The sequence below is a fragment of the Haliotis rufescens genome, unplaced genomic scaffold (assembly GCF_023055435.1).
Source record: "Haliotis rufescens isolate VD_foot unplaced genomic scaffold, xgHalRufe1.0.p SCAF_5, whole genome shotgun sequence".
Lineage (NCBI taxonomy): Eukaryota > Metazoa > Mollusca > Gastropoda > Lepetellida > Haliotidae > Haliotis > Haliotis rufescens.
Genome location: NW_025964223.1, coordinates 9018189 through 9044712, shown reverse-complemented (window position 1 = coordinate 9044712; position 26524 = coordinate 9018189). Strand labels below are relative to the sequence as shown.

Here is a 26524-nt window from a genome sequence, read left to right as displayed (position 1 = left end):
TTGAGTCATACCATTAATTATTGGTTATCTTACTTCATAGCAACGTCTTAAAACACAAAAAGTTAACACAAGAATACTGTTGTTGTACATGTATTACGTACCTGGTACTTCCAACGTTTCTGTTTTGGTTGATATGTACAAGCGACCTTTTGTTATGGCACCATTCTTACTGTTATTAAAAAAATCAATGCGTTTTATTTTGATGAAATTTTCAGTGACCTCAAAGGATGGTTGCAGGCCATACGGCCATTCTGGAGGAACTGCAATATAAAGAATACAAGAGCATCAAAGCGTTGCACATTCAGTGTATCATTACATGTGTTACATGTTACATGTGTTATAAGAGAGGCAGAGGACTTGCTCAAAAGTTGTTTGATCAGGGTTTACAGCATTCACGACCCCGGTAACGCTTAAGTTTCTAAAGGTTTATTCAAGACTTGGTTCGCCTTTGCTTTTGTTAGTGGCGGGAACCACCAGTGGGACAAGATAAGCTCTTCTTTTCGCGATCACTTTCTGGCACGTGTCGATAGTCATTCATAAACACATGCATATTATATGGTCAGAATCATACAATGGTGTCTGATTTAAGAGATTTATATTATTATGGAAATGTTTTTTCTCGCTTAAAAGCGAAATTAATGATTATGAAAAGGGTTTTACATCAAGGTATGGTGTAGGTATAATTATGTAATTCTTCCGTGACATTTTACCACCTTGCAGCTTCATTGATCTACTTATGGTATTGATTTTACGTTAGATTTTGCTCATGATCGCATAACCGCGAACATAAATGTTCAGAAGGACTCCTTTCGAAAACCCTACCCTGTACTGAAGTTACTTCATAAACAGAGCTCAGTTTTTTGTGTTGCGGCATGTCTTTCACGTCACAATTCTTGAGTGTCCTGTCTGTAGAACATTTTATGACCTCATAATAGTAATGTGTAATTTTTCGCTAGGGAAGACAGTTTGAATAATGCTTTCATGATACCCGCTAGAGATGAAAAATCAAAACACAGTAGGTTTATCTTCTGAATAAACAACGTCAACGTCAGAGAATAACTAGTCTCAACTGTCCGCCGAACATTGTTTGTGAAAGACCAAATCAAGGTGAAAATCAGCGATGTCACCAGGTGTTCGCAAAAAACGTAATCATGTCCTGCCCTACCGATAGCGACCGCCACTCACACATTAACACATTAACAATTAACACCTGATTTTATAATGAGTTACTCTCAATGATAATACCTAGTTGTGGCATTTGTAAATGTACTAATATTGACATGTCGTCTGTTATCAGGTTCTGTACACTTTGTGGTACATCAAGTACAGTACATGTGAACAAGACAAAGCAGTAGTTGATGCCATGGCAACCACCCACACACTCAGCCAGGTCCCACACATGTAGGGTAACCACGAGGGGTGACCATAATCTGGAGAACAACAAATGAACAACATACCTCCGATAGGTGCAAGGCACGACGAATTTGCGGACACATTGTAGAGAGTACCATTGTGATTTACTTGAATCTGCATATGACACAAGTGTATGTGAACAGGCGTTTGTATTATCCTGCAGTACAAAGTGTCATTTAAAAGATTGTATCAAAGGTATTCATTCACAGCAAACATATACTAACGATTTAATTTGTGTTTTCCTTTGAGCTTGAAAAACAACGAAAAGGGGAAGTAATCAGTTCGTGTTATACTTCTCATCATGGCAGTGTCATGTTTTCATTGATTTATTGATGATAAGTCAGTCTTCCGTAAAGACAAACGAAATAGACAACTTATGTTTTAAACATCAGCTGTGAAATAGGTTCATCGATGTGTACGACTGGGTGCTCTAATAAGGTCCTCACCTTGAAAGTATACCTCGAACCTGGAGTTAAAACAATCAGGACATTGTAGCCTGATCCCGCGCCATTTGCCTCTGATGTGATATTGCGCTTCTGAAATAGGGTTTTGAAGTAAAAACACAAGCAGGAAGTAATTGAGAGTACATATTGGATAAAAATACTCAATTTCAAAAGTAATTGTTTTCATTTAGTTGCTCATTTCAAAGTAGGGTGATATCTACAAGGCATCCTGCTCTGTAAATAAATCAACAATGAATGTACTCACTTTCCCGTTAGTGACAAGTATATAGCTGGTTATCGGTGTGCCAATCTGTGGCTTTGACCATACTATTGTCATCTGCCTGTAGTTTCCAACGTTGTTGGATTGATGCCCAGATTTCCGGCAGTCACCGTCTGCTGTGACGATCTTGAATTCAAGGAAATGAACTGAAATCAGATATTGTTATTAATAAAAGACTTTACGATCATGATCAGGGACCACATGAACAATGATTAAGAATAGCAGTTTGGAAAACTGTATCTTTACGAGAAGTATCTTACATGTTAAACATTTGCAAATAATTCGGAGACTGGGTATTTTGACTAAAGAAACTAACGTGAAATACACATTTTAAAATTAATTGACATATAATAGGAAAATAAATTTCAATGTTAACACATTACTTTCCATGCTTGTCAGACTGTTCTGATTTCCTTCGCCAGCTGTGGTAAATGGTTTTACCCCAAGAGTGTACTTCAAAAAATACTTTACATCTTCTTTCTTGTAACATATTGATGTCGCTGCAACATACATGTGGATGAAATATACACCTTGCACAAGTGGTTCATTGAAAGCAATCATATGCAAGCACACTTACATAATTGCACTGTTGTTTAAAACTAATGAAATTAGAGAGCTACTTTACAAGTTCAGTTTTATTTACTGACGTTCAACACAACGTATTTGCCTCAAGATATGTGATTTGTATCACTAAGGATTAATTCAATTTTGTAAAATCTCAAGGGATTGTATGTTAGTTTACATCTATAATATTATTTACCATGGCAGTGTGAAAATAAAATGGCATACCGCTGATATTGGATGCTTTTGCAACGATACTGTTGACTTCATCAAATATTTCTACCCTGTATGTGACAGGCCCTGGGTGTGGTTGGGGAGGTTTCCACTTTGCACACACGAGACATCCCTTATCTGCACATGTAGTCAAGTTTCCTACAGCGTTGGGAACTTAAAACAGAATTGAAAAATTATACAAATAAAATTAATCTATATACTAAACCCTGAAGCTGTTACGATCGCCTACAGTTAAATAAAATGTGTATAAACGTGTTTATGATATTTAGCTCACAGATGCCTCAAGTAATTTGGTTATGTAAATTGTGTAAAGTTAATATCATCACAAATAATTTTCGAATTGAAATTACAGGAATAATCGCAAACATACCAAATAACTTTGATTACTGAATGAAAACATGAGTACACGTGCATTACAAAATGAGCGAAACTGTTGTCGATTACATTTAGACCAGCAACTAATAATATCTAATATTATAACTTAGTATTGCTGGCATGTCGTATACCTGCTGAAGTAGTTCGCGCTGATTTATTTGCTGGGCGACTGCTTTCAAGACTCCCATTGTTGCACTTTTCCATTACCACCTTGAATTCATATGTGGTGAAGGGCTTCAACCCTGTCACATTGTATTCTATGTGCCAGTCTGTAGATGGCTCGACGACATTAACTTGTTGACACTGTGAACAAGACATATAGATATATTTTCCTATTTCACACTGCCCACATAAGTAATGGTTGATTAAATATTGCATAAACTCTGATTCGCTTAAAATACTGATTGTTATAATATTTAATATTAAGATATATACCTGCGCCAGTGTCTAATAATGCAATACCAAAAGGCTGTGTTTATATCAAACATTTCACTGGCCTCCTGTATGTATTCGTCATGTAACAACATTTTCAGTCAAAGCTCATACCTCACTACAAACTTCCTGTGATGAATAACTTCGGAGGACAACGCACTTTGGAGGATCTGAAGAGTTGTAATCAATCCTGAACGTGTTGTAATCCAGGGGTCCATCAAATGCTACAAGAATTGATGACGATGTCTGACCAGAAACGACTAGATTCTTCACTCGTCTTTTCTCTGTACAATATATATTGTTGTTCAATAGTAATACAGCATTATTGGAATTTTTCGGTAATATAAAACGGCAAAGCGAGAGAATAAAGGGCAAAATATCTGTGACAATTATTATGAATGAACCACTGAAAATCAGTGACAACACCTGGTGTTTGCGAACAGGGGACGCATGTCCTGCCCAACCGGTAGCACCCCCAGTTAACGCAATTTATATTTAAAAGAGTAAATATTTATAGCCTGACACCGTCACAGCAGTACGCCTGCCATGCGACGGAGGTCTGTAAACAAAGGAGACAAAATCAAGTGACCGATAAACCATTTACTGATTTCATTGAAACTAATTTATTTTGAATGGGGTCCGCTGGACACAAGTGCAGTGATTCAGCTGCTTAAAAGCAAAGCAAAACGTTTAAGAAATATGTGCGCTTTGCAACACAATGGGTGCAGTTTTAATGTCTCGGCCTAAACATTTCTTTTGTAACTGACTCAGCATAGATAGATGATAAATATAATTATCAATTTATATTTAGTCTTCCCACTAACGTAATCATTAGTATTACCTTTTATCGTACAGGAAGATCCATCTATCATGAACCCGTGTTTACACCGACATGTGCTGGATTTACATTCGGCGTTCTCCACACACATGCTGTTACTGCAGTCTTCACCTGGTAAAGCTCCTGAAAGACACAACATGCACTCGTATTATAATTAGTTGGATTGAAGTTCATAGGCATGTGAATAGTTAATCAGAGTTAGTATCTCATCAAGATTCCTGTATACTGAAAGAATGACGTCATGGGTTATAACAGAGCGATGTATATAAAAATGACATTATGAAAATGACTAATAAGAGTTAAACTGTAATAACCATGACATTATGCACACAAATTATCATTATCATACATATATTTTACAAAAACATATGTGTACAGATTGAAGATTGTTTTCCTACGAAGGAAAAGTGGTCGTCAAAAGCAAATTCACGTAACAAGTTGGGACACATCATAGTCATTATGAGAAATTACAGTATGCAAATACAAACTTCATTTCAAATTAGTTTCACAAAGTGAGTCGAACGTGAAGCACATACAAATATAGGGGCTTAACATTATCCAGCTGCTACAGCAATACCAAGGTCATGTGTTATCATATCCATAAGGAACACTTTTGGAAGATCTCTCAGTGTTACTACGATCGCTACTTTATCACCTCAAAGTAACACTACGACCACTACTGTAACACCTCAAAGTACCACTACACCCACCACTGTAACACCTCAAAGTACCACTACGACCACCACTGTAACAACTCAAAGTACCACGACGAGGAAGACTGTAACACCTTAAAGTACCACTACGACCACAACTGTAACACCTCAAAGTACCACTACAACCATCACTGTAACACCTCAAAGTGGCATTACGACCACTACTGTAAAACCTCAAAGTAACACTACGAGGAAGACTGTAACATCTCAAAGTACCCCAACGACAACAACTGTAACACCTCAAAGTACCACTACGACCACTACTGTAACACCTCAAAGTACCACTACGAGGAAGACTATAACACCTCAAAGTACCACTACGACCACTGCTTTAACACCTCAAAGTACCAAGACGACCACTAGTGTCACACCTCAAAGTACCACTACGACAACAACTTTAACACCTCAAAGTACCACTACGACCACTACTTTAACACCTCAAAGTACCAAGACGACCACTAGTGTAACACCTCAAAGTACCACTACGACAACAACTTTAACACCTCAAAGTACCACTACGACCACTACTTTAACACCTCAAAGTACCAAGACGACCACTAGTGTAACACCTCAAAGTACCACTACGACAACAACTTTAACACCTCAAAGTACCACTACGACCACTGCTGTAACACCTCAAAGTACCACTACGACCACTGCTATAACACCTCAAAGTACCACGACGATCACTGCTGTAACACCTCAAAGTACCACTACGACCGTCACTGTAATACCTAAAAGTACCACTTTGACAACTGCTGTAACACCTCAAACTACCACTACGACCATCACTGTAACACCTAAAAGTACCACTTTGACAACTGCTGTAACACCTCAAAGTACCACTACGACCACTGCTGTAACACCTCAAAGTACCACTACGACCACTGCTATAACATCTCAAAGTACCACGACGATCACTCCTGTAACATCTCAAAGTACCACGACGACCACTACTGTAACACCTCAATGTACCGCTACGACCCTCACTGTAACACCTCAAAGTACCACTACGACCACCACTGTAAAACCTCAAAGTACCACTACGACCATCACTGTAACACCTCAAAGTACCATTACGACCACTGCTGTAACCCTTAAAGTAGCACTACGACCATCACTGTAACACCTCAAAGTACCATTACGACCACTGCTGTAACCCTTAAAGTAGCACTACGACCATCACTGTAACACCTCAAAGTACCATTACGACCACTGCTGTAACCCTTAAAGTAGCACTACGACCATCACTGTATCACCTCAAAGTAGCACTACGACCACCACTGTAACACCTCAAAATACCACTACGACCACCACTGTAAAACCTCAAAGTACCACTACGACCATCACTGTAACACCTCAAAGTACCATTACGACCACTGCTGTAACCCTTAAAGTAGCACTACGACCATCACTGTAACACCTCAAAGTACCATTACGACCACTGCTGTAACCCTTAAAGTAGCACTACGACCATCACTGTAACACCTCAAAGTACCATTACGACCACTGCTGTAACCCTTAAAGTAGCACTACGACCATCACTGTATCACCTCAAAGTAGCACTACGACCACCACTGTAACACCTCAAAATACCACTACGACCACCACTGTATCATCTCAAAGTAGCATTATGACCATCACTGTATCACCTCAAAGTAGCACTACGACCACCACTGTAACACCTCAAAGTACCACTACGACCACCACTGTAAAACCTCAAAGTACCTCTACAAGGAAAACGGTACCCCCTCAAAGTAGTACTACGACCATCACTGTAACTCCTCAAAGTACCACTAGGACCACTACTGTATCATCTCAAAGTAGCATTATGACCATCACTGTATCACCTCAAAGTAACACTACGACCACGACTGTAACACCTCAAAGTACCACTACGACCACCACTGTAAAACCTCAAAGTACCTCTACAAGGAAAACTGTACCCCCTCAAAGTAGTACTACGACCATCACTGTAACTCTTCAAAGTAGCATTACGACCACTACTGTAACACCTCAATGTACCACTAGGACCACTACTGTAACACCTCAATGTACCGCTACGACCATCACTGTAACACCTCAAACTACCACTACGACCATCACTGTAACACCTCAAACTACCACTACGACCACTGCTGTAACACCTCAAAGTACCACTACGACCAGCACTGTAACACCTCAAAGTACCACTACGACCATCACTGTAACACCTCCAAATACCACTACGAGGGAGACTGTAACACCTCAAAGTACCACTACGACCATCAGTGTAACACCTCAAATTACCACTACGAGTAAGACTGTATTACCTCAAAGTAGCACTACGACCATCACTGTATCACCTCAAAGTAGCATTACGACCACTGCCGTAACACCTCAAAGTACCACTACGACCATCAGTGTAACACCTCAAAATACCACTACGAGGAAGACTGTAACACCTTAAACTACCACTACGACCACTGCTGTAACACCTCAAAGTACCACTACGACCAGCACTGTAACACCTCAAAGTACCACTACGACCATCAGTGTAACAACTCCAACTACCACTACGAGGGAGACTGTAACAGCTCAAAGTACCACTACGACCATCACTGTAACACCTCAAAGTACTACTACGACCAGCACTGTAACACCTCAAAGTACCACTACGACCATCAGTGTAACACCTCAAAATACCACTACGAGGAAGACTGTAACACCTTAAACTACCACTACGACCACTGCTGTAACACCTCAAAGTACCACTACGACCATCAGTGTAACAACTCCAACTACCACTACGAGGAAGACTGTATCACCCCAAAGTACCACTACGACCATCAGTGTAACACCTTAAACTACCACTACGACCACTGCTGTAACACCTCAAAGTACCACTACGACCATCAGTGTAACAACTCCAACTACCACTACGAGGGAGACTGTAACAGCTCAAAGTAAGACTACGACCATCACTGTAACACCTCAAAGTACTACTACGACCAGCACTGTAACACCTCAAAGTACCACTACGACCATCAGTGTAACACCTCAAAATACCACTACGAGGAAGACTGTAACACCTTAAACTACCACTACGACCACTGCTGTAACACCTCAAAGTACCACTACGACCATCAGTGTAACACCTCAAAATACCACTACGAGGAAGACTATAACACCACAAGGTACCACTACGACCACTACTGTAACACCTCAAAGTACCACTACGGCCATCACTGTAACACCTCAAAGTACCACTACGACCACTGCTGTAACACCTCAAAGTACCACTTCGACCATCACTGTAACTGTTTACAGATCATTGCCATACACTGAGACTGACATTCTATAACTATAAGAACATTGTGCTTGTTAATCTACTACTTATTTCTGTTTCTGGATTAAAACATGCGTGCATCAGCTTCGAGTGGTTTGAAAGAGAAGACAAACAGCAGAAACACGTGTTAAAAATATCTAGGGATAAATATAATTATTTTTTTAAAATAAAACCTGCAAAAGAAGACTTCGGTGGTGTGTTAATTGATACAGGCAGGATTGAAAGAAATGTAAACGTATCACAGCTCGTCATCATCTATATCGATTACCCAAAGCTTTGACTGAGAACTGGGAACTGATTGAACATAAAAGTTAACCAATCTGTGGTTTTCAAATGAATAAAATAGTGTGTCTGATGCAGTATATTATATTACTTTAGGCACCGCTATAGACCGAACCATTTTCAGATGAAATCAGTAAGTGAGGTGAATATTAGTGAGATATGTACAGAACGTTAAGGTTATGTTAGGCATGTGCATGTGGTGTAATAAAGGCATGCGCAATGTGATATTGTAGTTAAACAGAAAGGTGTGGGTAGGCATGGTAATGTGAGGTGTTATATAAGGATGTGCAACGTGATAGTGTAGTGAAAAAGAAGGGTGTGGTAGTCGTGGTGATGTTGGAGTAATATAAGGATTATAAACGAAATGCCAGATACATGGGTTTTCTGCATTCACGACTCGCGTGGGATACACTGCCCATCCTTGAAGAATAAATCTGTCTGACATGTGCAGGTGTTATTGATACAATCAACGTTAACAACACATTCGCTGTTGTTGTTGCATCCTTCGCCCACCTGTACTCCTGTATAACGGACATACGGTAAAGACAATCAAACAGGGTCATCGTCGGTACAACGTTAACATGCTGTGCAAGATACAAGCATGTGTCACTTTATATACGTGTGTAAATGTTTGGAAAATTTATACATAGATTATTGTAACATGTTTTGTGATATCTGCTGGGTTTTTACTAAGGAAGGAGAATATTACATATCCCGAAAGAAATATTTTCACGTCTTTGGGCAAATCATAAACTTCTTTTCCTGCATGCACACAGAAACACAAATACGATCAAATTACACGAACATGTAAGAACATATTTCAGTACAATAATAACAATTGCAATGAAACCAATTGTTCATAGTAAAAATTACTAATGGTTCCATAGCATGTCACTGCATTCGGCAGTGTGTCAGAAATTAGGATGAGTTTGTGTACTAAGATAGTTTCCCTTTCCAGTCGCAATAACTTACTGGCTTCACATTGTTGACCCATCTGGTAGTAATCTCCAGGGCATGTACATACCGAGTAATTACACGTAGATGGCGCCATACAACGCGTGTCATTTGTACAATTGCCGCCAACTGGTATTGCTTGGAACAAACATAAACCACATAAAGCATATTATACAGTTCACCACTCGGCCAATGACTTTAAGACTGATTCACATTGTCTATATAAACATGATTAAGGTAATCATTTACGTATTCCTATTGCAGCAAGTACATGACTAACTCTCCAAAACGTAGGGGATACTTACCAATGGGTGGGAGGGTGGTGGTATTTTATCGAAATAAAAAGAAAGTGATTATGCTTCAACTGTTGATAACATATAGAAATTGTCTGCCTCGAAAATTACATTGTCACAGGACAGTACTACAAAGACCACCAATTGGCGCTAGTAGCCATGCTGGTCCACGTTATGGCTTTCATGAAGATAGCTGTCGTGCCCACTGTGCATGTATCGTAACTGGTTCCCTCCCACAGCACCAGGTTGCAGTGGCCAGCCATGAGCCATGACCGTTCCCACACAGAGCACGCCTGGGACATGATCATGAAATGTGTACGCCGACATCAAAGGCCCCATGCTACGTTAGCAGAACTGAGCCAGACTTACAAGGGGAGTGGACAAAACTCAAATTGTCATTAGGGATCATGCCACGCCGTACAAAAACGAATGTTTGACAAATCGTGGCGGAATGAGCCAAGTCATCTCAAAGGTTCACAATTTTTACTACATGCCCCTATCATATTTCATTGTTGTTTTCACAGTTTCAATTCACACCAACATGTCCTGTTATTTGGCACGTTACACCCGGGTCTTCCTATATCGTATCCATCATTAACATCACTCAATATACACTCTCTGTGTTTCTGTAATCATCTGTTTTCGAATATTCTACTATGTATTTTCGGAGAGTATTGTTTACTTTGCATTTGTCAACAGCTGTAGTGTACTATTGTAGATACTGGCCCACTTGGACAAAGCACTCGTGGCGTTACATCGATCAGACCTTGGATTTATCTCTGTAGGCCAGCGGGTTGAGGATATATACATACACACAGTAAGTATTGGGCCGGTTGTGTAAGTCCGATGTTAATAACAGGTCAACTCCTAACCATCTGTCAACTACTTGGTCAACGAGTTTACAATCTGTTCCAGATTGAAGACATTACCATGGTATTAGTTAATCACTTCGTTTAATCTAACCTTTGAGGTTAGATGCTGTTAATGTTAAAACCAGTCGAAAAAAGACACATGATGTTAAGCTATATCGGCTATACACATCACACCTTCGGCGTGTTTGATGTGAGCAATGTGAATGTATATACGTTTTTCTATCTCTTTTCTTTCCTTTCTGTCATTTGATTTATTAACTGTAAATAAGTATCCATGTAAATCTATGGGAGAGGGCGTTCCAAGTTGTGATAACTTGTGCCCAATCCTTTTCATGAGAATAAAATATGTTTCTTTTCTTTTTTAAATCTACACCTCCGGCGTCTAAGACAACTTCGAATCCGAGTCCGTGTTCCTCTTGTAGATTAAGAGAATTTGTCAAGATGGGGACAAATCCATTCCGTATTTTTTAAGAAAATTAGAGCAACCAAGGGAATTTTGATGAAAGGTGACACTTGAAAAATTAGTCAAAAAGAGATTACCATGAAAATATAAATTGTCATTGCAAGAAAAACAGCTTCCATTTGGCGTAAGTTGCAAAATAGCTGTGAAAATTATATGAATGGACCACTGAAAATCGGTGATAACACCAGGTGTTCGCGAAAGGGGTAAACATGTTTTGCAATACAGGTAGACCCGCCATTCACACAATTTGCATTAAGTAAGTAAGTGTTGCCTGACGCCACACAGCAGTACGCCTGCAATGCGACGGGGCCTGTAAACAAACCAGACAATCAAGTGTTTTATGAACCAGATAAAACAGTTTTATGGACTATGATTAACAGGATAACGTTACATATCGAGAGTATAGACAACATGAAGAAAACAAATACCAACAATAATAAGAACTACTGGCACAGATTGAACAAACACTATACAGATATAAGGGTTTTATGGTGAGCTCCTAGCTGTGGGACATGCAGTACTATACCTCCTGTATATGTTCCCAGCATACACCAGGTTGTCCGTCATGCTGTATAAATGGAGTACAGAATATACATGTGTTGTTCGTGAGTGAGTGATTCGTTCAGCTGCGCACTGGACAGTATTTCTGTTATATCATAGGTGTCGACTAAATGATGGAGAGCTCTAACGTGACATAAGCCGTTATATATAATATATATTTATAAACAAGTGATTTCATCAGGTGTTCATGTTTCTGAAAGATAATTATCAGCCCAGTTTCAATATTAGGACAGTGTGACTGTAGTATAATGGTTTATATATCAGGAATTGTAAATAACATGTAACATGTAAATATCCTATGTTATAGTTGCATCACTAAAAGTAAATGGAAATGACACAAATGCACAATACATAGCTGTAATGTGAATAGTATTGTACAAACGTACATGTAAGTAAAAGATATATGCGCCCCAATATGTAATACATGGTGATTATTGTCAACTTGTTTAAAAGACCGGAGAAAGTGACATATATCCATTTGGGCTTTATCGACTTAATGAGTAAATATGTTGTATATTTGTACATTCTGTATATATTTTGATATCGTGTTTATAACATAGACACGTATGTATGGTCATGCACGTGCATTGCCCACTCACAAGGCACACACTGTGTTCCCAGCCTGTAGGAGCCGAACGCGCATGTACACCGACTCATGATACAGAAGGCGCCGCGCCCACACTCCCGACTCAAGCGGCACCGACCTTACAATCAAGCACACGTTGTCATAACCTGGCATGTCGACAATGCGAAGGAGCAAATTACAAGTGGTTAAGGGTTAAGCACCTTTCCTTTATTGCGATATATTGCGAATAACTGATTAAGATCAATGGTAGATGTTTAAGATCAACCAATACCTGATGACAACTTGAATTTAGAGCCCTGTATCGTTCTCCAGATGGTTTCTTGGTCATATCATATGATGAGTGAGTGAGTGAGTTTGGTTTAACTTCGCTTTTAACAGAATTCCGGTCAAATCGCGGCATGCCAGCTTAATGTGGGAGGAAAGCCCGAAGTGATGCAGGTCTCAGACGTTTACAACTTCGGTGAAACCCACGAGTACGGGTATGGTGCTGGCAAACCTAGAAACTTAATCGGGGCGAACCGGGATTCGAACCCACTATCATAGGTTTCTGGCGTGCCCAAGGGACGCAACTCTGCACAGCGAATCGCTGCGGCTTAGACGCCTGGGCCACCCGTGCCCCCTATCATATGATGAGAAAAGTGAGTGAGTTTGGCGTTAGCAATATTCCAGCAATATCACGGCGGGGGGCACCAGAAATGGGTTCACATAATGTTCCCATGTGGGGAATCGAACCCGGTCCTTCGGCATGACGAGCGAACGCTTTCAACACTAAGGTGCCCCACCGCCCCTAAGATGCGAAGAAGCAGACAATAATTGTAAGGGTTGTCAAATAGCTCATGAGATGGAACGGTCACTAAATATGGCATCACATAATCATATCGGTTTCGGTATGTCAATTAGTGTATGCCACATTGGAAACCAATACAAATTTCGTAACAGAATATATACAGGATGAATTCACAACATATATACAGGATACTACTTTTTTTAAATTGCTACTTCATATGGAAATGAACTGCGATTCTGGATTAGTTTCCACGTGCCCACTGCCTTTAGTAATATAATTATGCATTCAAATGTTTTTTCTAATGAATTTGACATGTAAAACGTTGTTTTATCTGCTTCAAACGTCTAGTGTCCTTTTGTGTACCTTCTTAAAGTGACTATCAAAGGAGTGGTACCCAATATATATATATATATATGCGCTGGGTTGGATTGGTTTAACATCATAAAATGTGTGCTGGTAGGCACCAGACTGCTGTTTATACGATTAGAATCAAGCCAAGTGCTCCTTTAATACATATATTTGTTAAATTGCATAATTGGAAACATGACGCACAAATCATCGGTGAACCAGGTACATGACAATTACACGTTATTTTCCCGGGAGACAATTGGATTCGAAATGTTGCATTGCAGATATTTCGTAGTTTTTGCCAGAATACGAGTACTTACAAATATTTTGAACACAATATTTTTAAACGTTTACGTGTACGCGTTAGATGTACTTAAAATACAGATATATGCAAAGTTGTTAATGAATTATTAATGACAAACATAGTATTCTTGCTTACTCAGATGACATGGAAGCAGTAACAAGGCCATAACATATTATACTGTCACTGAGCGTTATTCAAATGGACTTAAAAAGTCATGAAGGGCGCGGAGTATCTATAAATTCTAGTCCATAGCCGGGTGTATTGCTTTATCATCAGGTTTACTTCAAGTGTACAACACAGAAGGGCTGACTGTACCCTAACGGGTATTACGATACATGCGGAAGGCAAACAGTGTGGTGTGTAGGCCTACCTGGGGGTGTCGTCTTGGGAGATGTTGGTGGTGGTGGTGTTGTTGTTGGTGGTGAGGGTTGCGATGTTTGGGTCGTTGTCGTCGCAGGAGATGTAGATGTTGGAGCATCTGTCTCAGCAGATGTAGATGATGAAGGATCTTGTATAGCAGTGGTTGACATTGTTGAAGGAGTGCCTGTAGCCTCCGTCATAGACGAGGTACTGCCTGGGGAATCTGATGTCGTGTCTTGAAGCGTTGTTATGGTCAGGTACACAACCTGTAAACAACATAACGAGATTTAACTCATCATGTTTGGCAGTACATGTATCTCCATCCATGACGTCAGTGCTGGCAATGGATCTGAATACTATTGGACATTATTTATGTATATTTGTTTTAAGTATTTGTATTAAGTTTTATTTATTCAGCTGCTCACAGTATCAAATACTGGTTAAAACTATTGTCAACGCACGAAGATCGTTTACCTTGAAAAGCTTTTAATACGTTATTACATATGGACAATACTGGACATAAAACCGGGCTCCCGAAATGAGACATTTTATTCTCTCGTATGGATGTGGGTTTGTTTGGCTCTCACAGACTGTTGGAAATCCGTTTAATTCAACAATATATTTAATTATAAAAACTTGCAATAGATATTTTTTTATCAAACTTGGAGAGCGGTCCTTGAAGGTAGTCCAAGGTATAGTTTATATAGGGAAATTAATACTTTGCACCCGAAATGAACCTTATTGTCATTGTTGACTTCCAATCATTAGTTTAATGCAGAGCAGGGCTACAACATTTCAAAATAAAGGAAGGTATAGTTTGTATAGGGAGTTTATATATGGCAGATGTAGATGCTGAAGGATCTTGTATAGTAGTGGTTGACATTGGGGAAGTTGTGTCTGTAGCCTCCGTCATAGACGTGGTACACCCTGGGGTACCTGTTATTGTGTCTTGAAGCGTTGTTACAACAACCTGTAAACAGCATAACGAGATTTAACTAATCATGTTTGGCAGTACATGTATCTCCATCCATGACGTCAGTGCTGGCAACGGATCTGAATACTATTGGACATTATTTATATGTTTATTTCCTGAAAGTAGATTGAGTGAGTGAGTTTGTTTTACGCTGCTTCCAGCAATGTCATGTAACATGTCCTTGAATAATGTATATATGAAAATATTTGACAGCCAGGTACAACCAATCCTTACGTATGCTTCGGAAGTGTGGGGATTCCAAAGATATGATAGTTTTGAGAAGATACACAAGACAACAAGTACTTGTGTCCTAAATGTGATTTAATAAACCATGTTTGAAAGTATTTTCATCAATGACGTCAGTGGCGGCATGACTAGTAACATCTGGGGTCAAAAATTCATGGAGATTTTCAATTCATGAAAGTAGAAGCTAAGAATTCGATTCAAGTGTTGTTCAGCAGTTACAGGAAGGCGAAGCTCTATGGCGACATAATTAGTAAGTAATTATTTTCTGTTTGTCCAAGCCACTTTATCCCACCCTACCCCACCACAGCAGCCAGACGTTCCAATCGATCAACTCGGAAGCCCTCTTGGTTGGTTGGTTTGTTGTTTAACGCCGCACTCAGCAATATTCCAGCTATATGACGGCGGTCTGTAAATAATCGAGTCTGGACCAGACAGTCCAGTGATTAATATCATGAGCATCGATCCACGCAATTGGGATCGATGACATGCATCAACCAAGTCAGCAAGCCTGACCACCTGATCCCGTTAGTCACCTTTTACGACAAGCATAGTCGCCTTTTACGGCAAGCATGGGTTGCTGAAGGCCTATTCTACCCCGGATCTTCACGGGTCGGAAGCCCTCTTGGATGACATCAGGGGAATACCTGATGAGCCACCAAATCCCGGACCAAGACAGGGAGAGCAGATCTCGGACTATCCAGCACTTTGCTTTCAGTGGCGTTTTGCAACTTTTATCACGTGCATTTATTTCGATTGTTGATGGTAGAATTAAATGACGAGGACGTCATTATTTGGGAGGGGGTAGTATATGGCCGAGTTGATTTTATTGCTATTTTGTAAATATTTTAGTAAAATCTTTTAATTGTTTTGTTTCTGTTTTGGCCTGTTTCTGTCTCAAGCTAGATTACTTGAGCAGTATAGAAACAACAACAATTAGACTAGCAGTAGTATAGGTAATGGGGGTTCTGGACCACTTCCACTGTAGCTGGATTTATATACCTATAATGCTACTACAGATGGAATTTTTTATGTCAAAATGAATTATGTGATTTAATGATAGTCATGAGATTAAGTTAAATTGGCTCCAGTTCACCACCACCTGGGGCCAATGATATAAATTTTTATAGGTAATGTGATTCAACGATGAGTCTAAATGTGATCAAACGATAGTAAGCAATCTATTTTTAATCTCCAACCAGTTCTTTGGTTTTGACACGGAATAACTGACGCGCTTGTTGCCTCCCCTGTTCTATGAACCTTTTTTTCTCGTCTTCGCTAATACCACTGGTCTTACGAGATTTTGATCGAATCTCCTGCTTCATTGCATTGTATTTGGTGAGTTCCGACAGCACTAAACGAAACTCATCCTCGGATATCTTACAATCGGCCATTGCTGTTGAAATATGATCCTCAATGCTGTTCAACTTTGCTTCGGCGAGTATCCGAATACTATCGTGTTTTAATGCTTTCTTTTGTAACCTACGAGAAATGAATCTTATCGCTATTCCTGCCAGTCCCGAGACTCCAGCGGTTATTTCCATGCCGAGCACGATAGGTGCGGCGATTATAGTTGATAGTAAACCGATACCCGCTACACCGAGTCCCATACCAGATACTACAAGCGCGGTGTCAACTCCGTCCAGAGCATTCACGACTTTGCGATACTTTTTATACAATCCAAGTCTCAACTCCCTATCCTTCCCTATTCGATGTTTTATGTCTTTTATTTGATGTAATCGAAATCCATCAACAGTTTCCATCTTTTCAAATGCTTCACCGAGCGCTGGATATAAACTCATAGTGTATATTATGATCATATAATAGTCTTTAATTGGTCTTGCTTAAATGTTTTGATAGTATACATCAATCTTATCAAATGTATATTATACGGCAAGAATATCTTAGTAAGAGAAATACTACCACTTTTAATAATTTGGACCCCCTCGAGGGTTGCAACGGGTGATGCTCCGATATGAATAATACTGCAACGTTGACGTTGGTGTTTCTTAAGCCATTTAATTGATAGACCTGGTAATATATCGAAGGCATCTTCCGGTGCATCTCCGAACAAGACTTCAATAATAAGCGTAGAAAGATTAGGTATTGCACTCAGGTTAACTTTAATTTCTTCGAATTCAGTAACCAAATTTAAAGTAACATTTTTTAAGGACGGACGACTATATAACATATGACCTGGGTTTTCTGACAGGGGAGTGACCAACACACTTTTTCGTTTTGATATAAGCCGCGAGTACGATGCCACTATTTATTATCTTAGTTAAATTATGTTCCTTACCCATCATCACATAAGGTGGGGTAATGATGATATTCAGTAGCCACTCGATGTTTGCTTCGATCATAGTCCATTTATTATCGTCGTTGTGAGTAATATTGTACGAAGTGTTTTTAAGGAGTCTACTTACATCGACATCGCTTAAATCTTCTAGATTACCCGTGAATGTGACTTCTTTCCGCTTGTATACATTATCGTGTAAGTGTAAAGCGTATAACTTACCATTGGTACCGGGTTTACCAAATCCTTCCGTGTCTCCGAGATCGGAAAGCGCAATTGTATTACATTGTCTTACTATTCCAGGGCCTGATGCATCAACCATTATTTATAATATGGAGTGTTACGCTTAAGTATCCTATATGTACAGGTTGATGTTTTACATCTAATACAGAAATTTTGAAGTCTGAAATAATACCCCGCTTCAATTTTTTATATTGTAATGATGAGAAAGATTCCGTTCTACCGCTATTATATTTTTCATCTTTCACTGGAACACTTCTAAGCAGAGTTGAAGGACTTTCTAGTTGAATATTATTTGTTGTACTGATTTGATCAAGATGGATGCACAACTCTTTATAGGGAACTAAATCGGGTAATGTCTCTCCATCTTTTAATGTATTGGATATTTTTAATATTTGTGTAAATCCAAGTGTGTTTGTTAAGTTATTGTAAGGAAATACACTTTTTTTTTCTCCAGGGTATAATTTCAGTCTCCCATTCGCCTCATTTTGTGTGAGACTAGATCCATTAGGTTTAAAAAATTCATCATTGAGTGAGCATACGCTGTAATACCCATCAGGTATAGTAATGAATTTAGGAATATCATTTTTAACTATTAATAATTCATTATTTTCTTTCGCAGCATTTATATTGGTCCACCGTGGGTAATACGTTACATCACATAGAGCTACTTCGAGTTGTCCATCCGAGTTATCGATAGTATGAAGCAGTTCAATAGACTGACCATTTGTTATTCCTGGGAGTGTAACATACATATTAAATATACAATGATACTATATCATAATTTAAATATGAAATCGAGATATATTACTAATCAATCGATTATAGTAACTGCCTCCGGTTCTGAATTTTTCGTTAAATTCCCAGATATCTTTGAAAAGTACAGGGTCACGGCAACTAGCGATAAAATGGTGCACGATTGGTTTCACAATCCGATGCAATTTTGGCAGAATCAGTTAAACTTTGCCATATGGTGTGCCACAACGGGATGTGGTGTATCTGTTAATGCTCCAGGATATATGCTAAATAAGTCTGTTTTATTATTTCATGTGTATTATCAGATTAGACGTATACTTAAAGAAATTAATGCTCCATTACCACAAGATCGAGCGTGGAATGTATCAAATAATCCGTATAATAGGGGGGTGTATGAACGTATTTGTAATGAATTTAATGTTTCTACGAGTAAAGATTGGCGTATTAAAGGAGCAAACCATGGTCTAGGTATTCCGTACGCTGGTGCACACTCTGTTAAAGAAGTCAGCGATGATTTATTGAAAAGGGGTCGGCTCCTTCCGAGCTTTGCTCTCTCAAGTAACGAGTGGAGAGATGATCGTATTAACTTTAAGGGTGGTGTTGCTTTCACCATCCAAAAGGTTGAGCAACCACCTGGAGACGCTTGGAATGAATTTCTTAATGATAAAACGGAAAATAATTTTACTAACCCAGGATTTGTAAGATTTAATGAATCGATAAGAACTTATGTATGGGCAATTCTCGGTGCACAATCGCAAACACGAACATCCATTATCGGTTCTGGGACGGCGCTCGATGCGCAAAAACAGTTTGTCGCAAACGTGGAGGACGCCATTAATTCACCAGTTGACATACCATCGTCTATAAAACGTTTTCAAGATGCATTACAGTACGCTCAATCCAAAGTGGACTTTGTTTATGCACCGGGACTATACATGTCTCCGAGTAATATGGAACTTAAGATCGGTCAAGTGATAGGCTATAATAATAAAATTGTTATCGCTACCGATCAACAAAAACCAGGTATTAATTCAGATATTAACGTCGAATTAATAACGCAAACGATCACGGGCGAAAAGGGAATAGTCAAGCCACAAACACCAACTATCGATCAACCATCTACTAATGCACACACACAAGTACCACCACATATTGAGGCTAAAAATCAACAACATATCGATGAAAAAACAGCGCTTGTAGTGGGTGGAGTCTCGGTTGGTTTACTCATGATTTGGTTAAATAGTTCTTAGCGAATACGTACAACAGCCCTGCAATTGCCACGATCAGCCCCCACAAGTTTTGACTAAGCCAAGTGGTGGTCTTAGCTAATAAATTCAATAGCCAGGAAACTATACTCCCTATTATACCAGGAAGTGCGGCCGCGGCTTTCTCAGCGAGCTTTCCCAGTGCTGAACCTAATGCTTTTAAATGTTTTTTTATCCACTCTTTTATACCGTTTTTATCGCTGGGTGGTGTACCTCCACCTGTACCACCACCTGTTAACGAGAGAGTCAAAGTCGATATAATAAAACCCAACGCGGTTAAAATACTGGCAATTGTTATTCCCTGTTCTCTGAACAATGTTTTAATTTTATCGGCCAGTGTAGTGTCATCGTTGAGGACTTGATCGATAGTTTCTCGAATACGACTGATTTGCGAACGAAGTGCCTTTCTATTACTGGAAGCAGCTTCGAGGCGGGCCAATCTTTCGTCTTCTAAGCTACGCAATCTTTCCGCTACTCGGCGTCTACTGAACTCATCACCCGCCTGTTTCGAGTTTGAGTTTTCGATTTCGGATATCTTGGCTATATTATTGATGAGTTCTCCCCGCATTGTTCGCATTGCCTTGTCAAGACCTCGTAATTCCCTAATACTGAACTCAGAGGATGGTACCTGTAACGTGGAATTATCGTAATAGGTATCTAAGATTTCTCCGAGTCCGTCCGAGGCCACCATCGAAGCAGCTTCCAAATCATCTGTATTAACGAGTTCAGTACGCACGGTTCGAAGAACCTTAGTAGTCTTCGCGGAAAGTCGTCGGTAGTCCACAAAACCTAATTTATCACGAACAGTGCTGATGCCGTGTTTAGCAGCTATCGTAGACAAGGCTAGGGGCTTACGAGTACGAGAATGCATAAGATCAATATCTGGAGCGCCACGCAGTCGCAATATTCCTTTACTATCTATCTCAAACTTTGAATAGTCACGACCTATTGGGGTATCTTCTTTTAAGGCATCATAATAATCATTGACGGATGATTGTAAAAGTTCATCGTTAAGATTCGTGGCACCAAAGTTGGTTTCATCAGTACCCTCTTCGATTGGGTTATCAAAGTCATCAAAGGTACTTAGATCAAAGTCATTATGTTCAAAATTATCCATTTTTATATTAAACATAAGGTACATAATTTCAATATAAACAATGTCTTCGCAATATGGACGCAAGTTAAACCCACAACGTAGACTTCGAGATCCATTAGGGGTCAAAGCAATTCGTCAGTCTGTAACTATAACTAATAACCCTAGTACCATAGATCAGAATCAAACCCTTCTGGTTCGCTTTCCTAATCTCGGCGCACACGATGTGTTAGTTCCGGGAACTGTCCGACTAGCATTTACGATTAGTTTGACTTCTACAGACGTTAACAGGGAGCCCGTTCAGAACATAGGTCGTGCTATCGTTAAGAAAATCGCCATTAAAATTAGTGGTAATGAGGTTTTGAGTATCGACGATAGTGATGTATACTATTGCTACATGGATCTCTGGAGAACGGATAAAGAGCGGGAAAACTTACAGTACCAAGGTATTTGTAATAAGAACACATTGAGACTGCGCGTGGGTGCTGAAAATGGTGTTGATACCAACGAAAAAGATAAGGCTGTTGCCGACGCATTAGGTAACAGATTCTATGTTCCCCTAGACTTTGAATTACTAGATTCCCACATGCCCTTTTATCAAGCATCCCTAGGTGATAGGTTAGAATACGAACTCACTTTTAATGATTATGGTAGAGTAATCAGATCTGTTAATGAAGATGCTAGATATTCCATTGATAATATCTCTCTGGAGTACGATATGATAACGGATCCCGAATTAGCCAGACAAATTCGTAATCAGTATTTGGGAAGTTTAGCTATTTTGTACGATCGCGTGCTGCGACACCGAAAGATCACGAGGGATAAAAAAGATACGATGTGGAATATCAATCTAAACGTCCCCACGAGGTCGTTGAAGGGTATTTTAATGTTGTTCGAGGACCCCTCCGATGTGTTTAAAAGAAATACCGAGAAGTTCTACAATCCTAAGATTACAAAAGTAGAATTGACTATCGAGGGAGTTCCTAATCAACTATATAGCCAAGGAATGCTAGCGTATCACCAGTGGGATGAGATTAAAAAACTTCCTTCTATAAAACGTTCTCCCGAAGTTAACGCGGTCGTGAAAGATCTGTCTCTCGGGAGTGTATCGATGGGTGAATACCTCACCACGAAGTACGCGCTATGGCTAGACATGCGAACAACGGATGATGACCAACTACACGGTAGTGGGAGGAGAATAGAAAATGCTAGCGAGGGTGCCACCATACAGATAACAAAGCTTCAGGAATCAGCTGGTAAATTAAACATATATTTGTACGTGATTATGGATGCGCAACTTAATATACAGAATGGGAGATTCGTGCAAGCAATCTATTGATAATCTTTTACCTAAAGATCCACACTGCGCTATCATATGCGGGCAAACGGGCTGTGGAAAAACAGCCTTTATTCTAGATATTTTAGAAAGTCATTATCAGGACGTTTTCGATCATATCATTATTCTATGCCCGACTATAAGTGTTAATAAAACATACCTATCGAGAGATTGGGTAATGAATGACAATGGGGTACACAGAGTCGATCCAGGCGATCGTTTACAAGACTGCCTCCGAGTATGTCACGAAAAATACAAATGAGAATCGACCCTTTTCGTAATAGATGACTGCAGCGCGAGTAAAGAACTCACAAAAAAGAAAGATATGCTTTCGTATTTAGCATTCTCCGGTCGGCATACTCAACATAGCGTTTGGGTACTTACTCAAAAATACAACTCTGTACTGAAAGATCTCAGAGAGCAGACCAAATGGGTAGCGCTTTTTCATTGCAAAGACCGAGATTCATTCGAGGAATGTCTACGCGAAAATGATGTCATTTATACCAAGGGCGAACGAGATAAAGTCAGAAAAGTGTTAGCGGCAACGAAGCACTGTAAACTCGTATTAAAAACCGATCAACCAGCTGCTTATACAATTGCTTAGCAAAATGTAGCAAAATGTAGCAAAATTATAGCAAATGTAGCAAATTGAACATTAGCGGTTAATATTACATAAAATGTGGTTCGAAATCCTCATTCTTTCGCAACAGTTCATTATTACGGGTTGTATTGGATATGTCATATTACATTATGTTAAACTTAAATATCTCCTTAGGTATTACATTATGGAATGCGACGAACTCATCGAACAAATGCTCAAAGAATCTGATGCAGATCAAAAAACACATCAACATGCTGAAGTAGTTACAGATAAACATAGAGAAAGACTCGCGGCTTTGGTAGCCGGTGGAAAATGTTCCCAATATTTGGGAGAAAATTATACCATCGAAAAAATTGATAACATGACAGACGAAGAAATTAAAAAACTGTACGCTCGTTACGAGTCTAGATTGGGAGCTACCATGACTAAAACGATAGGGTCTTCTATATTACAACTATACACGACCATAGCTAGTACATTTCTCCCCATCCCAGCAGAACATCGCATGTATTTATGCGAATCTCTAGAGAAAGACCCATTCATCGAACACGCTATAAGCGCAGTGAGCTGTGAGTTTTATCATAGATATGGAATGTTCTTAGCTCCATTCACCACAGCTTTAATAACAGCTAGGTATTGTCAATTTAAACATACGTGCCCACTTAATAATAATGGAGACACAATCACAACAGGTGACACCACAGATTGTGAACGAGGAACAACAGATTGTGGAAACGCAACAACAAGTGAATGAGAAAACACAACATGTGAATACAAAAAAACAACCCAGAGTGACAAAGAATCCTTTGAAAATAGCCGCAGGAAGAAAGGGAGGGCTTGCGCGCAAAGCGAAATTAATAAATAATTCAAATATTAATCCGATTAAAACATGGGCACTAGTAGGAGTTGCTGGTATAGCGGTTGTATGGTTCTTTTATAAGTCCGGAGAAGAGAAAACGTCACCCCCGCCGCAACAATTAGAGGTTAGTCCTCATATAATGCTATAAGAAGCATGACTACTCCAGCTACAGACGGTAAAATGTTGGTAAACGCGACGTATCATTCAGCGGTGGTCACCGGCTTGGCCATTGGATATGCCCGTATGGCTAAAATGATTACTAAAGCCACACCTCCCAAGCTAGATTTTAATGGATATGACATTGGTATGGCCATTCTGGATATTGGATTAGCTATGGCAACAAAGGATATGCTAATCAAACAAGGACTTATCCCGGAAGACATAATGAAGTAATTAAACATTTGAATATTTTATATTATTATACATATGGCATCAATTGCGATGATGGTCGGTGGAGCTGTTGTTAATGCTCTAGCTTTTTCAGGGAGTAATTTTTTATTTTCTAGTATGAGGGAATCAAACGCTAAAGAAGTTGAAGAGGAGCGTAAACGACATAACGAAGCTTTAGAGCAATACCAAGCAGCTCAGTTACAATATACACAGCAGAGAATGAAGAGATTAGACTTTATTCATGAACAACTGATAAAGGAAGGACATTCAATTCAAACGTTTAAGGATGTTGAATCTGCCATGCACGAATACTTCCTCGTTTATGGGAAAAAACTAGACCCAATACCTAGACCAACAATGAGTCAGTTTTATACACCGTCAGAGGCTCAGAAAGACCGCGAGGTCACATTTGTGATTATGGGGTTGACTGCTGTATTGATTTTCAGCTATACCATGCATTTAGACAAATGATATGATATGTGTATAATCATGAATCTATGCAAATATACACTCATGGGGAAATCGATTCAATGTCAGAAGCCATCGGTGGGTGTTTACTGTGGCACTCACGCTTATAACATCAGAAAGGGGTTTAAAAATTACGTTTGTTCTGTATGTGGGATTGGAGTCAAATGTAGTTACAGTTTATGTAATAGTCACGGTGCTGATAAGGTCAGGAAGCAGATTATTTATGCTAGGAAGAGAGATTACATCAATGAGAGGAATAGGTTGGGGAGAATACGTATAACCATTTAGACAAATGAATCATTTTGTATATTCAACCACAATGGTTTTTGTCAGAAAGTTGAAGGCTATGGCAAAGCAACGTGGTCTACGTGGATATTCTCGAATGAGAAAAGCTGAATTGTTTACCTTACTCGGTTTGGAATACAACAAACCTCAGACTGTTAGAGAACTCAAAGTTCGAGCGAGAAACAGTGGGTTGAGAGGTTATTCTCGAATGAGAAGAGATGAATTGATCGCTTTACTAGATAATAATCAACCTATTGATAATGATAATCAACATCAAGAATTAATATTTGTACCCACATCCACCGGCGTTGGTAAATATCTAAGAGGTTGGAAGATGGATATTAATTCCAACATGGATGTTAACGATATTAAGCCCATCATATCGAGTAAAATTAATGAGGAATTAGATGATTTACATAGTATAAAATACCAGCTGACGATTAAAATGACATTGAGTAAAAGTAACACAGACGATAGCACCGAATATACCGAACCATATTTCCGTAGCAATCAAGAAGTTTTAACCGAATCCGATGCTATAAACACATCATTAGATACATCAATTCAGAGAATACAGGAAACTTTAGAACGCTGGACTAATAGAGGTTCGGGTTGGGGAGTGGATAAAATCGATAGTTTATATTTAGATATAGCAAATTATATGCCCTTCAAAGGTGGATCTTATATAGATTTACCCCCGTATTATAAGAAGAAAAAAGCCATAATTAACCTTAAAAAATAAATCTGATGACTGTTTAAGAATGATGATAAGATCTGCATTGTTCCCCGTAGACAAACATCCAGATAGACCTTCTAGCTATCCCAAAAACGATGGACTCAACTTCGATGGTATAGACGAACCTACACCAATATCACAAATTGATAAGGTGGAAAAGCAAAATAATTTAGCTATAAATGTTTTCGGACATTCTTCTGAAGGAATTGTTGTACACAGGATAAGCTCCGCTCTGGAAAATATTCCCAGAATCAATTCATTTCTGATCGAAAAAGATGGTAAATATCATTATACGTGGATAAAGAGTTTAAACAGGCTACTATACGATCAAACAAAACATAAAGAAAAGAAATATTTCTGTGAAAGATGCCTACATGGGTACAGCAGACAAGATCTATTAGAAGCGCATAAAGAAGACTGTAGAGGTGTTGGACAGAATGCTATCAGGATCGATATGCCTAAAGAGGGAAAAAATATATTAAAATTTGAACATTATTGTAATCAAATGCCAGTACCGTACGTAATTTACGCCGACTTCGAAGCGCTTATCAAACCC

At 39.2% G+C, this 26524-nt stretch overlaps 1 protein-coding gene across 1 annotated transcript in view; it reads right to left on the bottom strand.

Annotated features, from left to right (window-relative positions):
- LOC124119982 overlaps nt 1-26524 on the bottom strand; it is a 38585-nt gene that overhangs the window by 4100 nt on the left and 7961 nt on the right. The window contains exons 2-11 of the mRNA XM_048383812.1: nt 14438-14693; nt 4580-4699; nt 3853-4022; nt 3438-3609; nt 2926-3084; nt 2520-2636; nt 2122-2282; nt 1860-1949; nt 1458-1527; nt 102-260 (exon numbers count right to left, since the gene is read on the bottom strand). Coding sequence (XP_048239769.1) covers nt 102-260; nt 1458-1527; nt 1860-1949; nt 2122-2282; nt 2520-2636; nt 2926-3084; nt 3438-3609; nt 3853-4022; nt 4580-4699; nt 14438-14693 — 1474 coding nt within the window. The remainder of the gene's footprint in view (nt 1-101; nt 261-1457; nt 1528-1859; nt 1950-2121; nt 2283-2519; nt 2637-2925; nt 3085-3437; nt 3610-3852; nt 4023-4579; nt 4700-14437; nt 14694-26524) is intronic.